This window comes from Cucurbita pepo, chromosome LG06 (genome assembly GCF_002806865.2).
Source record: "Cucurbita pepo subsp. pepo cultivar mu-cu-16 chromosome LG06, ASM280686v2, whole genome shotgun sequence".
In the NCBI taxonomy this organism is placed as follows: Eukaryota; Viridiplantae; Streptophyta; class Magnoliopsida; order Cucurbitales; family Cucurbitaceae; genus Cucurbita; species Cucurbita pepo.
The window spans coordinates 9,503,447-9,520,096 of NC_036643.1; the positions used below are offsets into that span (position 1 = coordinate 9,503,447).

Sequence of the window (16,650 nt, forward strand, 5' to 3'; positions counted from 1 at the left end):
TCTAAAGGTGGATTTGTTGTTGATCATATGAATGAAGTGAATATGATCGCAAGTCAACTGAGTTCGGTGAAAATTAATTTTGAGGATGAAATTAAAGCATTAATTTTGATATCATCTTTACCCAAGTTGTGGGATATTGTTGTTGCTGCAACGAGTAAACTGAAGTTTGATAAAATTCAAGATGTAGTTCTCAGCAAAAGTATCTGCAAACGAGAAATTGGGAAATCATCTGGTAGTGGTCTCAGTGTTGACTAACGGAGAAGAAGTAAATCGAAGGGCCCAAACAAAGGGCGATCAAAATCAAAGAACCGAGAAAAATCTCCAAATAGACCAAATGTAACGTGTTGGAATTGTGGAAAAAATGGTCACTTTCGAACGGATTGTACAAGATCAAAGAGGAAGTAGAATCACAAATCTAGAGATGGTTGATTCTATAAATTCAGTAGAAGATATTGAGAATGCTCTAATCCTCAGCGTGGACAATTGAATCCTGGATTTTGGATTCAAGTGCATCTTTTCATTCGTCTCCAAATAAAGAGTTGTTCCGAAATTTCAAGTTTGGATGAGAAGATGTGTCTTGCTGATAACAAAGATTTGAAGATTAAAGAAAAATTGGATGTCTGCATAAAAACTCTGGCAGGAAAATCCGTGGACATAAAAGGATGTCACATATATTCCTGTTCTCAAGAAGAACTGATCTCTATTAGTCAATTGGACAGCACATGTTATGCAACAGAGTTAGGGAAGAGTTCAAAGAACATTATGAAGGGTGCTATGGTGGTAGCATGTGGCACAAAATCTAGAACCTTATACACCATTACAAGGTGTATGAACATGACTGTTGTTGCTGAGAGTGCTTAAAATTTAAGTTTATGGCATAATAGACTTGGACATATGATTGTGAAAGGAATGAAGATGCTGGCTGCGAAAGATGTTTTAGAAGGTCTGAAATCTGTTTATATGGGTCATTGTGAGAACTGCATTATGAGCAAACAGAAACGAGTTAGCTTCATAAAGACTGCCAGAGAATTGAAGAAAGTGTTGTTGGAAACGGTCCAGACAGACGTTTCGGGACCCTCTAAAGTTCCAAAACTTGGTGGATCAAAGTTCTACGCCACCTTCATCGATGATTTCAACAGGAAGGTGTGGATTTATTTCATGAAACACAAGTCAGAAGTGTTTGTCACCTTCAAGAAGTGAAAAGCTGAAGTTGAAAATCAGACCGGCTTGAAGATCAAATATCTGAGGTCTGATGAAGGGGAGTATGACAAGTGAGAATTCAAAGCATTTTGTGCAGTGGAGGGAATTAGATTAACAAGGACAATTCCCAGTAAAACAAGACAAAATGGTGTTGCTAAAAGGATGAACAGAACATTAAATGAGGGGGCAAAGAGTATGAGGATTCATTTTGGATCGCCAGAGACATTTTGGGCTGATGCTTTAAATACAGCAATTTACTTGATCAATAGAGGGTCGTCAGTACCCTTGGAATTCAAGATGCTAGAAGAAGTATGGAAAGGAAAAGAACTCAAGTACAGGTTGAACTACGTATATTTTTGTTGATCCAGAGAAGAGCGACACATTTAACGTTGAAGCTGTGAAGTGTTACTTCATAGGTTATGGTTCTGACACGTTCGAGTACAGGTTTTGGGATGACAAGAAAAAAAAAATTCCTAAGACATTGTGACGTGACCTTTGATGAAAATGTCCTATACAAGGATAAAGAGAAGATAAACTCTAAGAGTTAAACTTGAGTTGCAGGAAAACTCACCTAGTATTATTGTAGTAGATACACATGAAACTCCTAAGACTACTGCTGAGTAACCAGATGTGGAGCAAGGTTCTAACACGACGAAGCAAGTGGGAGTTGAGCTTGAATTGCAGGAAAACTCACCTAGTGATGTTGTAGCAGATACTCATGAAACTTTTGAGACTACTTCTGAGGAACCAAATGTTGAACAAGGTTCCAAGACGAAGCAAGTGGGAGTTGAGGTTGAGTTGCAAAAAAAATCACCTAGTGATGTTGTAGCAGATACTCAAGAAACTCCTAAGATTGTTATAGAGGAACCAACGTAGAGCAAGTGACACCTGAATCGGTGTTGAGAAGATCATCCAGTAATATCAGAGTACCAGATATGTATGTACCTTCATTACACTATCTATTGCTGATGAAAGGGAACCAGAGCCCTTTGATGAGGCCCTACAATTGAAGGATACAACCAAGTGGGAGCAAGCCATGAATGATAGGATGTCTAGGCTTCAAAAATGCGTTGTATTGAGGTTGAGTACGTGACAATAGTTGAAGCTGAAAAGGAGACGATATGGATGACTGACTATTTGGAAGAATTGGGCAAGAAGCAGCACTTAAAGATTCTTTATAGAGATAATCAGAGTGTCATACAGTTCGTGAGGAACCCAGTCTATCATTTAAAGACAAAACACAGAGGACGATACCATTTTACTTGTAGGTTAGTGGAAGATGGTGGTGTGTTTGGAGAAGATAGAGGGTTCAAAGAATCCAGCAAACATGTGTGATAAAATTTGTTGATGTTGGAATATTGAGATTGTGCAAAGCCTCAATTGGTATTGTGCAGTGAAGATGCTAATGGTCATTTGAGAATGAAATTCTTGGTTGATTAGATCAGTTTTAAGTGTGGGAGAATTGTTAAGTTATGGAATCTGCTGGTTATTTATAGCTTAGCCAATGTTATACCGAGTAAAACTATATATATATATATAGTAAATGACATATAAAGTAAATTGTCATAAATAGTAAATAACTATGTATAGTAAAAAGGTATATCTAGTAAAGCTATATACGGTACATAATTATATATAGTAGATGACTATATCCTGTAAAGCTATATATACTAAGCTGAACCATATATATATCCCCTAGGCAGACCTTTAAAAATGTAGTTTTCTGTATTCACTCTTGCGGTACATACATGAAGTCATCAATACAAATTCTTTTAGCTAGAGTTCTCCTTGCATTTTCTTTCTCCTTTTCTTTGTGTTCATCTACATCGAGTGTGTGCGTTCTTGTGTAACCCTAATAGTTTTAAGAAATAATTTTTCTATTGAAAATAAAATACATAAACTTAGTCGAAGAAATAAATTCTTGCATGATGTTGTTTGTTTCTCATTTGGTAAGTTTGGACATAAAGATTATTCTTGTTACTTATCCAAATACAATGTCTTTAATATGAATGCAAACATGATTCCTAAACTAATGAAAACGAACTTTTTAGGACCCAAACAAATATGGGTACCATCAATTTTGAATATCTTGATTTTTAGGTTTATTTGAAAACCTCCAAGAAAAAATGAATGGTACTTGGACGGTGGTTGCTCAAGACATGGGAAACTAATCCAAGTTTGTGAGTCTTTCCAAGAAGGATGACGACTTAGTAACTTTTAGTGACAACAATAAGAGTAAAATAATTGGTAAGGGTACTATAGGTAATGACTCTTGTACTCTCATTGAAAATGTACTTTTAGTTGATGGTTTAAAGCATGACCTACTTAGCATTAGTCAATTATGTGATAAGGGTTTTAGAATTATATTTGATAAAAATAATTGCATAATTGAAAATGTTAGTGATAGAAAAGTGTTGTTTGTTGGAAATAGAGATGATAATGTGTACATTATTGATTTAAATGATTGTCCTACAAATGATAAATGTTTGCATGATAACTCTTGGCTACGACATATAAGATTAGGACATGCTAGTATGCACTTGATTTCAAATATCTCAAAAAATTCATTAGTTACAGGTTTTCCAAAATTTAAATTTGAAAAAGATAAAAGTTGTGAGGTTTGTTAAATGGGTAAGCAAACTAAGTCCTCTTCCAAATCTAAAAATTTGTTTTCTATTACTAGACCTCTTCACGTAGAGAGGGAATTACTATGCCTTTGTGATAGTTGATGATTATTTGAGATTTACTTGAGTTTTGATGTAGGGACTTATTTAACCCTTTTAAAATAGCCAGCTGTGGAGGGAATTCTATCCATTTGTGATAGTTGATGGTTTTTTTAGATTTACTTATCATAAAACCTAAGAATGATATTTTGAAAAAAAATGGGTAGTTTTGTAAAAAGAATTCAAAATGAAAAAGGTTTTTTAATTATTAAATTTGGAGTGAGACTAGAATTGGTTAGTATAGCATTTGAAAATTTTTGTGAAGATAATGGTATTTCTCCTCTCCAACGACTCCTCAACAAAATCGTGTGGTTGAAAAGAAAAATCGTACTTTACAAGAATTTGCTAGATCAATGTTAAATGAGAATGATTTACTTAAATATTTTTGGGCGGAAACAGTTAATATTATATTTTAAATAAAGTTTTAATTAGACTCTTCTTACATAAAAATTATGTGAACTTTGTCCTAATAAAATTTCAAATATTTGAAATTGGGAAGTTTTTAGTTGCAAATGTTTTATTTTGAACCACAAATAAAAGAAAAGGTGGGAAAATTTGATTCCAAGACAGATATTGACATTTTTCTTGGTTATTCATGTACTGGCAAAGCTTATAAAATTTTCAATAGGAGAACTTTAGTTATTGAGGAATCTATGCCGGTGATGTTTAATGATTCTTGTAATAATATTTCTGATGAGTCGTTATGATTTACAAAAAAAAAAAAAAAACTTTGGAGATTTACTTGTTAGTGACAAAGGCAAAAAGTGAGTTTAAATGTAAACGAAGAAGAAAGGTTCTCAGTGCCAAAAAGAATGAGGTATGCTTTATCTTATTTTAAGGACTTAATTATTGGTGATCTCAAACAATGGGTGAAAACTTGTTTTTCTATTAATTTATTTAATAATCTTGCTTTTGTTTCTCAAATTGAATCAAAAAGTATTAAGGATGCCGAAAATGAAAATGATGAGTTTTGGATTTTAGCTATGCAACAAGAACTAAATCAATTTCAAAGGAAAAAAGTTTGGGAATTAGTCCCTTTGCCCTCTAATATTTCCATTAGTGGAACAAATCGGTTTTTAGAAATAAAACTGATGAGGAAACACTAGGGTTATGATAGATTGATAAAACAATACGATAAGGTTATGTATAGGAAACACTATGGTTATGATAGATTGATAAAACGATACGATATGGTTATGTATAGGAAGCACAATGGTTATGATACATTAATAAAATTATACGATAACATTATGTATAGGAAACACTAGTGTTATGATAGATTTGATAAAATGATACGATAAAGTTATGTATAGAAAACGCTATGGTTATGACAGATTGATAATACAATACGATAAGGTTATGTATAGAAAACACTATGGATATGATAGATTGATAAAACGATACGATAAGATTATGTATAGAAAACGCGATGGTTGTGATAGATTGATAAAACGATATGATAAGGTTATGTATAGAAAACGCTATGATTATGATAGATTAATAAAATGATACGATAAGATTATGTATAGAAAATGTTATGTTTATGATAGATTGATAAAACAATACGATAAGGTTATGTATAGGAAACGATATGATTACGGGAGACTAGTGAGACGATATGGTTAGAATAAGTTTAGAAAACGATATGACCATGATATGTAAATGGAACGATATAACTAAGAAATGTTTACGAAATTGTCCGGATATAGGAACGATGTATATATTTATATATATCGTAATATAATATGAGAATGATATGATATATGTTATGGTACGATAGGTTTTATGAATTAATATAGCTATGATAAGATATGTTGAAGGCATGCCCGGGATATGCTATGTGATTATTATAATTTACGACATGATATGATATGTGCATGGTATGGATTGTTATGTCTGAAAACATATAAATGTTATGATATGGTGTATGTTGATAGGAATGATATGATTGACATGCAAAACAATGAACTAGCATAAAATACAACCCTGACATAGCATGCTAAATATAATAAATGATATGATAAATGATATGATAGAATGATATGAGATGAAGGAAGACGTTGCAGGGTTGTATTGAATGATAATGAAAATGGAAAAATGTTGGGACCTCATGCCTTATTGTGAGTTCATGTGGGAGATACCCCTATTTCTTCACGATAGTACAAACGCGTACACTACTAGGCAGGGAAATATTCATTATATTTATCATAATGCTTTCGTGATGGTTGCTATTCTTAACGGGTGTTCGACATCAATAGCTCATGGAGAATGCTCACTCGACCAAAAAGGGGTCCAAGAGGTGTGCAAACCGACTAGTGGGTCTATACTTGCACATGTGGACCGTGTGTAAGAAAATTAAGTACACATCCCAATTACTTGTTAGGATAGTCGCCGTATGAAAATAGACTGTTATGATAGGTCACATTCATGAAATTTCATGTGTTTACATTTATCCCCAATACTGAGGTCACTTACTGAATATTTCTTTAAACGCAAGGCATACCTGTACGGCTGACGATGACATCGAAACTCAAGACCATGAAACATGCGTAGTGTAGTAGCATTTATTTTTCTTAGACTTAGGCTACAATGGGATGTTTTTAATTTAATCACTCATTTATTTTACTTAGTTCTTTATTGGGTCGTTTAAAGATGTTTTTGAACACATAAGTCCATGGTTGTGTTTTAAGATGAAGGTTATATTTTATGAAAGTTTGAAAGGAGTAATTCTGCATTCAATGTTGATGATAGGTGTACAACGACCTTATCAAGTAGAAAATTTAGGGTCATTATATTAAATATTAAATTATAAATAAAATAATAAAATTTATTATTAAATATTAAAAATTAATTAGAGCATAATCCCAACAGTATCGTACTTGCACTAAATATGATGAGACGTGTGTCTCAGGGTATACTTTATACCAAAATGTTCTCCCACCCGCACCAAAAAAGATGAGATATGTCTCATAATCCTAAATATTCTACGTGACCCTCAAATATTTTAGCCTAGAGAGTCTTTTTATACCTATCAAAACATTATAATTAGAAGCAACCTGGATCACTACCATAATGGTTTCGATATGATTCCCTATACGCTCTTTTCCTTAATATTAGTGTTTGCACCACTCTTAACATAATAAAGGGTAATAAAGAGTGATAGACTAAATCACAACTCAAACATTTTCCAATTTTAAAGGAACTTCTATAGTCATACGAGTTCTTTTGTTGCTTCTAAAAAAAACATTCAACTCGTATACCATACTTCACAATCGAGGTAAAGTTGATTTAAATATAGAAATTAAATTAAATATTGATTCTCTAGGATCGGGTAAATAACAAATATTTATCTCCATACATAAAATTTAAATTTCTGATTATTCATAGATACATTAAGAAAACTTTTAGTTTCCTAATCAATGATCATATCCCTGTCCAATTAAATGTATATTAGATGGTAAGTCTCGTCTATGCATTAATTGTGTCTCACGAAAGGTAGTATTAACCACATGTTTCCAACCTTTGAGTTTCTTAGGATAATCTTTCTTTAATTAATATTAAAATGATAAACTCTCGCTCCCCTCTCGTACACGCCCTTTCCTGAAGCCCACGACATGCCAAAATGCACAAAAATCTTCTTCCATCTTCTCAGATCCCCTCTCATACCCATTCTTCATTTTACGATGGTACGAATGCATACACTACGAGGCAGAAAAATGATAACTATATTTATTATAATGCTACGACGGTCGCTATTTCTAACGGGTGTCTGGCATCAACAACTCCAGAGAATGCTCGCTCGACCAAGAAAGGGGCACAGGAGGTGTGCGAACCGATTGGTGGGTCCATACTCGCACGTGTGGACGGTGTGTAGAACAGTAAATACACATCCAATTACTTGCTTAGAATAGCCACCTAAAGAATATAAATGGATATGATAGTTCCCACTCATGATTGTATGTGGTTGCATCTAACCCGAATAGCAGAGTCCCTTACTAAGTATTTCTCAGAATACTTAAGTTATGCAATACTCTTATTTTCAAGGCTTCCATGTACGACTGACGGTGACATCGCAACTCAAGAGACCATGACACATCAGTAGGGTAGTTTGCAATTTAAATTTGTAGTCTATAGGTTAGTATAGATTAGTATGCATTTAATTTTGTAGTATATAGGTTAGTATAGAACATTTCCATTTTATTTTATTTCAACTCCCCATAATATGCTCACTTGGGGGACTGATTACTCTAGATGTCCTTCCTGCTGCAGCAGTTGATGGAGAAGCATTGAGCAAGACAAGGAAAACCTTCTATAAAACATGTAAGTCCATGACTATGTATTTTATCGTAAAGTTTAAGTATTTCCGCATAAAATGACTATGATACGTGTACAGTAGCGATTTAAGGTTAAGTAGAAATCTAGGGTTGTTACCGTTTGTGTCAGAGTTTTAGGTTACAAATTTTGTATACTAGGCTACAATGTAGGCTTGACATGTTCCATGGTCCAACCATCAATTCCTCGTCACAGTTAGGTACATGACGTTTAAAAGGGCATTTACTGCAATTGCTTCCTAGTATGAAATTTAATGTAACATTGAAAGTCACGAGCCATGATGATATCGTTGATTGTAGCATGATGGTTGATTTAATGTCACATTGATATGCTTGCTATGCTGTGTGATTATAATAGTGTGCAATATAATATTATTTATATTAGTGAACTATAGACTTAAGAAAAATTATCTTGGTTTCTAGAACCATGTCGGCCAAAGGACAAGGAAGAGAAAGACGAGAGAGGGGATGACCCCCTATTAGAGGTAGAGGAAGAGGTGAGGGTGAAGAGAGCTCACCTCGGGAAGGTTCATTCACTATGACGTCCTTCGGGACTTCTTGGTAGATGGCAACAAGAGTCATCCTATCCTCAAGCTCCTCAACGTCACCATGCTTGATGGTGTCCCACACGCCTTGTACCTGTAAGTTGACACACATCTTTATCGACCATGCTGCATAGTTACTCTTCGTGAGTAACGGGTACTCGAGCGTTGCACTCCCCTCCTAAATGCTGTTTATTGGAGTCATATCTCCTCTAGAGACTTTATGTGGTGACGACATTTGTTTCATCCTAGCTCTGATACCAAATGTTGGATGTAGCCCATTATCTAAATATGTTGAAACAAACAATTGAAGTAGAAAAAACAACTTAAGGGGAGAGAGCTTTTAGGATAGAGGAACCTTCAGCAGCTATGCTTTTCAATTCTCCTTTTCAATTCTCCTTGTTGTGGAAAGAGCTTAAAGTAACCCGTAAATCTTAGTCAAGTTAAGAACTACTAACAATGTTACTAATTAAATCACTTGGTCCACAATTTGGGCAACTAATAACAATATTCCTATAATTTCTCTATAAGTTAGTAAGTTTGTAACTTATTATTCTAGTAAGTAAGTTTATTAGCTCATCATAGATTAGAAATCACTAACGTCATAATATTGTACACTTTGAGCATAAGCTCTCGTGGCTTTGTTTTTTATTTCTCCAAAAGACCTTGTATGAATGGAGATACTGTTCTTTACTTATAAACTCATGATTTTTCTCTTAATTAGCCAATGTAAGACTATTTCTTTCAATAATTCTCAACACAGTTTAGGGTGAACACACTCCAGTGTAGTTCAAAATAAATATTTTCGGAGGGATTATAGAGTTTCTTGTTGTTTTATCTAGTTTTCTTGAAACTTTTTTAAATTTTCTCAAGATTTAATAAAAGAAAGTTTTTCAAACATATGTTAGTTGAAGTTTTTGCTACATTACTTAGTTTATGTAAGTTGTGGAATCCTTATAGCCATTTGGAATTTATCAACACGTCTTGGACTAAGTTATGGGTTGAAAAGTAAATCTAAATCATGTCACAATTATATCTCATTCATGATACAACAAGTTCGTACTTCGAATCTACAAAGAGCTGCGTGCCTAAGTCCTTGATTCACAAGAAAATGATATTACACAAGAAAATGATATTACAAAGGTTTGAACACGAAATCTTTTCATATGATAGCTGTGATAAATAATCTATCAATACTTCAAGAGCGACTTCATCCTGTTCTTTACAACAATATACGAAGCATACCTTTTCATGACCTCACTCTATTCTTCCATATTTATCAAACGAACTCCACACTTTTTTAGTTCGACATTTGGGATAACCGTTTGATTGTGATTAATGTGGAGCAAGAATCGAAACTCAATGTGGTCTAACTTCTTCATCAGAGTTGTAGTTTGAGGCAAGACGGACATCCAAATGTGGTCTGACTTCTTCATCCCTGAAACATTGAATGTACTAACAATAATATCTTCATTGTTTAAATTTGGGTCGTTACGGTCTTTTTCAGTCACATATGCAATAATGACGAAAGGAACATCGGTGATGTCGTTTTTGTTGCTCGGTCCACAAACAACGCAGAGCACAAAGCGACCCATGTCAGCGCTCGGCGCGCCATGATCCCACTCGACGCATATCGAAGAACCCTTTTTTATCATCGTGAACCAATCTGGAATCTCGCTCCCGGGAACCATGATGTTGAAGTGTCCTATTTTGAAGAGCATCTTCTGCATCCAAGAAATGATGAATTTATGGAGCCATTTGTTGTCAGCCCATTGGTAGCAATTCATAAGATTCACTTCTATCATGAAATGTGAATGGTAAACTTTTGAAATGTCTAGAAAATCTTTCAACAAAATGCAGCCCTTTGACATCAACCTTGAGATCCTTGGTGGTAGCTCTGGGAAATGAAGAAGCTTTTCGCACTCGTTTATGTCCAATATTTTTAACTTACGGAGTCGAGAAATGCTCGTAGGAAGACGAGAGAAGTTATTGCCAGACAAATTCAGATATAACAACGACACCAAACACTCAATCCCTTCTGGGACTTCCTCAAGCTTGCAATCACTCAAATTTAGGCTTGTAAGAGAGTACAAACCAGCCAGTGATGGGATCCCAAAAATGCCACTCCTTGGAGCTTTCCATAACCAAAGAAAAATCTTTCTAAAGATATTGTCTCCGTCGTCCCTTCTTCTTCGTCTGATTCCTTTCACGTCGAGCTCTGCCGTTTCGACGTCGCCCCGCTTTCGTTTTCTTTTTTCGAGCTTCGAACATCCCGAAAGATTTAAGCTTTTGAGAGATGTGATCTTATCCAATACGTTTGAAATGTTGATAAGATTTTTGCAGTTGGTTAAACTCAACACTATTAGGCGATCCAAGCTTGCTATGGATGAAGGTAGGCTTGATATGGAGGTTCTATCTAAATGGAGTTCCAGTAATATATCTGTGTTGCCTGAAAATTCTGGGATCTTTTTGAGTTTTGAACACCCAGAGAGAATTAAAATTTCAAGAGCTTTGACGTTAATTTTGGTTGGAAAATTGGTTAGATTGATGCAATCTTTCAAACTCAAAAATGTGAGTTCTTTTGCAGTGAAAATTGATGGATGAATGTTGACCAAATTTGTGCAACCTTCAAGCTCCAATCTTGTGAGATTTGGAATAGTTTCAAAGTTGGGAGTTTTGGACAACTTCTGAGAATGGTTGAGTTTGATATACTTCAGCTTCTCGAAATGCTGTCAAAGAGTAAAGATTGATATCAATTTAACACAAAAACAACTTTTATGGGTACACATATAATATGAGATTGCTACCTTTTCTCCATGCCAAAATTGCTTCAAATTGCTGTGGCACATGTGAAGCTTAATAAGCTTATATTCTTCAGAATTCAATACCAAAATCTCCATGGGATATCCTTTCCACTTCAAATATCTCAACTCACTTGGAATGCAATAATCCAACTCATTTTTCAGCCTCACATTCTGAAAATTAAGCAGCCTTAGTTGGTGCATTCTTGAGAACGAAATTGGAAACTCCACAACGTTCTTTGTCGACTTGAATAATATGCTTTCGACCGATGCTTCTCTAACCTGAATTCATATCACACCAAATCAAGTTAATGATTTTTCAATGTTTTTAAGAATTTAGAAAGTCACTCCAAACAGAACGACAATATATCTTACCATGCTTTTAATATCCTTCTGACGCCATAATCGATCTTGAATAGGTTTATGACGAACAATTTTTCGACCCATTTCTTGCAATAAATCATGCATCCTCAATTCATTGTCACAAGAGAGAGTTAAGAGAGATTTTTGAATGAGACGATCAACCCTTGTTTTGGCATGAAAACCACAATCATGTAGAATCTCTTCTACAAGCTCTTTTCTCTTCCCCTTGAAGAAGCAAGCAACATCTAGAAATATCTCTTTCTCCCACTCATCTAACCCATCATAGCTTACTTTAAGACACTTAAAAACTTTGTCATGAATATTCCCACCCCCTTCAAGCTCTTCTATCACATACTTCCAAACCCTCAAATCTTTGTTTCTTAGAGATGATCCCAATAATTTGAGTGCAAGAGGGTGGCCTCCCACTATCTTGACAATGTTCTTGGAGAGTTCTAAGCAATCTTCTTTTGCACAAGCACTCAAATTAAGGAGTTGAAGGGCTTCCTCGGTTGTAAGTTCTTCCATTTTAAAAATTCTTTTCACTTCCAACTCGTTGGAAAGTAAATTTGCGTTTCTTGTTGTGATAATGATTCTACTGCCATTTCCAAAAGAGTCTTTGTTTGGAATCAATCCCGTGATTTGGTCTGAACAATTCACATTATCTAGGACAAGAAGAATCTTTTTTCGTAAAATCGCTTGATTTATCATAGCAATTCCTTCGTCAACATCCCATATGTCGTTGTTTTTAATTGAAAACATCCTTGAAAGGAGTTGGCTTTGTAAATATGGAAGACCAGAGGTTTCAAATTTCTCTTGAACATTAGAGACGAAGCAATGAGCTTCGAATTTGTCACAAATTCGCTCGTAACAAACCCTAGCTATTGTTGTCTTACCAATGCCACCCATTCCATGAATTCCTACCCATATCACATCCTCATCGGAGTTAGGATTCAAAAGAGAAGAAAGTTTGGTTAGTTTAGGATTGATTCCAACTAATTGGTGTTCTTGAGTGACTTTCAAAGTTGGCTTGATTCTATTCCATAGGATGGTTGTAATTTCTTCTATAACTTTTGATTCATGTGTCCTAAGCCCAACAAAATGGAGCACAAGTAAATAAGTAATGTTATAGACAACCATAACATAAATTGATTTGTAAATATAGCTAATCAAATAGGTAGATTGTTTACCTATTTCTATCATCATACATTTATAATTGATTTAGGTTAATGAATAGAATTATCATATTATGAAAGTGAGTAGAGCTCAATGATAATTAACATGCCCTATTTTCAGGTCGATCACGTTAACCCAAAAAAAAAATACTGTCAACCCGTATGTCAAAATCAATCCAACCCACCCAAAAAAATAATAATAATAATAAATAGAGAGAAATAAGAAATGCTAATAAAATTTTATAATTGGGAGGTGGGGGACAAAAAAAAAAGTTATATATTATTTTATGTAGCGAGTCAACGATATTGTTTTGTGATAAGATTAGGGCTGCCTACAACGTCACTCATTGTTTGAAGACAATGTCAACTAAAATTTTTCCATGAATTTTCATTATTGAATGTTTTTGAAGTTCCAATTATACTTTCTTTTAAGATATTAAATTGTGGCCAGCAAAAGTGTTTATATGACTCGAAAATTCGACTAACCCAAACTATCCAACTCAAATCATAAAAAGCTGAGTTGTGTTAGATTTTTCTTCGTTTTGGGTTTGAAAATTCGAGTGGATTTGCGACTTAACAATTTTTTTATCGAGTCAACCCCAAAATAGAGGTTGGGTATTGTGAACTCTATTTGAGTTAGTCCGGTCATCAACCCAATCAACCTACAACTTTCGAGTTGGTTCTAAAAAAAATTTCAACCCTACCTAATCCAATCTTTATTTTACGGGTAAAACTTTCCAACCTTACCTAATCTAATCTATAAAATTAGTTTAAAGAAATTTGGTTAAAAGGTAAAAGTAAAAATTATGAAAAAGATTCAGAAATGAAGACGATTGATGAACGACTTCTCTCTAATTGCTTGGCCAACTCGCTACTAATTCTATAAATTTCTATGAACACGCTTAAATATCATACTTGTAAATTTTACCAATGATCGCCCATACTTAACTTATGTTAATTTTTTTTTTTTAAAAGAATTATATTAATGAAGAAGACATAAAAAGAATGGAAGAAATTGATTTTGTTACCAAGGTTGGGAAAGCCAAGCTTTGAGGTTGGCGAGGTGTGTAAGAAGATGCCTCCATTTTTGGATGTTGGGGTTATGTTCTCCAAATCTGAGTTCATGTTTAGCAAAAGCCTCTGCAAATGCTCCTGTCTGGTTCCGAACATGAGAAGGATCCACTTTATAAAAGATTGGCAACACCAGCATCCCAAGCCTTTGGTGGCACTCAAAGATCTTATCCAGCTCCTCAAGGCACCACCTTGACGAACCGTAGTTTTCTGAAACCACAACGAGCGCAATTCTGGACGCTTCAATGGCGGCGGAGAGATCGGAAGAAATGTCTGTGCCTTCTTCGATCTCGTCTTCGTCTCTGAAGGTGGAGATTCCTTTCTGTGTTAAGGCTTTGTAGAGATGGTCGGTGAAGCCACCGCGGGTGTCTTCCCCTCTGAAGCTCAAGAACACATTGTATTTCCATTGACCATTAGAACCAGAGGAAGAAGAAGAAGAAAGCATCATGGGTTTGGTCTGATCTAAACAGCCTTCGAACCAAACATGTAGTGTGTGAGACTTCTTTCTAAAGGGGCTTTAATAATTCAACTCCCTTTCCCTTCCCTTGTTGTCGTTTTTTTTTTATTATTATTATTTGATTTGAAGGGAAACAAAAAGATTGTCAAAGATCACTTATTTAGATTTGAAGTATCTGATTAAATTTCCTTGGAGGGGTTAGATTTAGTTTTGATTTCATTTAGAATTGATTTGATTTAGTTTTTTATTTGTTTACGGGACTAGATTATTTTTGGCAGATTTTTAGGTAGAATTTCTAAAAATCTTTTTGTATTCTCTGTATATATAGAGCATCTTCATAATATAATCTTCTCATCAACCATTCAATAACTCACTCTTTCACTAACCATGGGTATCAGAGCTATCTTCTTAATGGATATGTGAGATCAAAATGGGAGAAAAATCCAATTTTTCAGCTGTTGCATCATCCGTCTTCGATGGAAACAATTATCAAATGTGGGCAATTCGTATGGAGACTTATTTGGAAGCCTTGGATCTTTGGGAAGCAATAGAAGAGGATTACGAGGTCCCTTCGCTTCCAACAAATTCTACTTAGCACAAATCAAAGTTCAGAAGGAAAAGAAGACAAGGAAATCAAAGGCAAAAACTTGCCTATTTGGCGCTGTATTTCAAATGATCTACATGCGAATACTGTCCCTTAAAACAGCAAAGGAAATCTGGGATTATCTTAAGGCTGAATATGAAGGAGATGAGAGGATTCGTGGAATGAAAGTCCTGAATTTGATTAAGGATTTCGAGTTGCAGAAGATGAAGGAGTCGGAGTCGGTGAAAAAGTACTCTGACAGACTTCTCAGCATTGCCAACAAGGTGAGATTGCTTGGTTCTGTGTTAAATGATTCCAAGATCATTGAAAAGCTGCTAGTCACTGTTCCAGAGAAGTATGAAGCCACCATTACCACTCTGGAGAACATAAAAAACTTGTCAAAAATTTCTCCTATAGAACTCAATGCTTTACAAGCACAAGAGCAAAGGATGTCTATGAGGCAAGAAGGGGTGATTGAAGGTGCCTTACCTGTTAAGCATCAAGACAATAGCAGGTATAAAAAAAAATAATAAAAAAAAAACCAATCGACGAATGGAGATTCATCTACCAATTATCAGAAGACAAAAGGAGGAGGTTTCAAAAACTCCTATCCACCTTGTTGCCATTGTGAGAAGAAAGGTCATCCACCATGTGTTGGAGAAGACTTGATGTCAAATGCTCCAAATGCAATCAACTTGGACATGAAGCTGTGATCTGCAAAGGCAAAGAACAGGTGAAAGAAGTAGATGCACAGGTAGTTGGTCAAGTAGAAGAAGATCAATCGTTTGTGGTCACTTGTTTCTCAGGCAAAGAATCAAACGAGAGCTAGTTGATTGACAGTGGGTGCACAAATCATATGACATATGACAAGAAGTTTTTTTTAGGAACTAAGAGACACTGAAGTCAAGAGAGTGAGAATTGGCAATGGAGAACACTTGGAAGTCAAAAGAAAAGGCACAGTAGCTATAACAAGTTATGAATGTACAAAATTTATTCCAGATGTTTTATTTGTACCTAAAATTGATCAAAATCTCTTAAGTGTTGGTCAGTTACTTGATAAAGGCTATAAAGCGTTGTTTGAGAATAAGCGGTGCTTGATTAAAGATGCTAGTGGCAAAGACTTGTTCAATGTCAAAATGAAAGGAAAACGCTTTGCTCTAAATCCGATGGAGAAAGAGCAGATGGCCTTTACATCTAGAGCTAGTGCCACTGAGATTTGGCACAAAAGACTTGGACACTTTCATCATCGAGGTTTGCTTCAGATGCAGTCAAAGAAGCTGGTAGAAGGACTCGCTGACATTGATGATGACACGCCTCTTTGCCGTGCTTGTAATTTTGGGAAGCAACATAGGCAACTCTTTCCTAAACAAGCATGGAGAGCCTCGAAAAAGCTGCAACTGGTTCATA

General features: G+C 35.0%; 1 protein-coding gene across 1 annotated transcript; it reads right to left on the minus strand.

Annotated features, from left to right (window-relative positions):
• Positions 1–1,217: 1,217 nt before the first annotated feature.
• LOC111796790 (TMV resistance protein N-like) lies at positions 1,218–14,651 on the minus strand. Its single transcript, XM_023679548.1, has 6 exons — positions 14,161–14,651; positions 11,973–13,044; positions 11,604–11,879; positions 10,119–11,525; positions 8,773–8,893; positions 1,218–1,354 (listed from the first exon to the last, which is right to left on the minus strand). The coding sequence occupies exons 1-6, from the start codon at positions 14,649–14,651 to the stop codon at positions 1,218–1,220; spliced, it is 3,504 nt and encodes a 1,167-aa protein (XP_023535316.1).
• Between the last annotated feature and the right edge of the window lie 1,999 nt (positions 14,652–16,650).

Excerpts from the sequence above, each read along its gene's own strand:
- LOC111796790 (XM_023679548.1), bottom strand. The coding sequence starts at position 14,651 with ATGATGCTTTCTTCTTCTTCTTCCTCTGGTTCTAATGGTCAATGGAAA. Across the intron at positions 11,880-11,972 it reads AGAAGGATATTAAAAGCATG|GTTAGAGAAGCATCGGTCGA; the intron begins GTAAGATATATT and ends ATATGAATTCAG. Across the intron at positions 11,526-11,603 it reads AATTTTGGCATGGAGAAAAG|CATTTCGAGAAGCTGAAGTA; the intron begins GTAGCAATCTCA and ends ACTCTTTGACAG.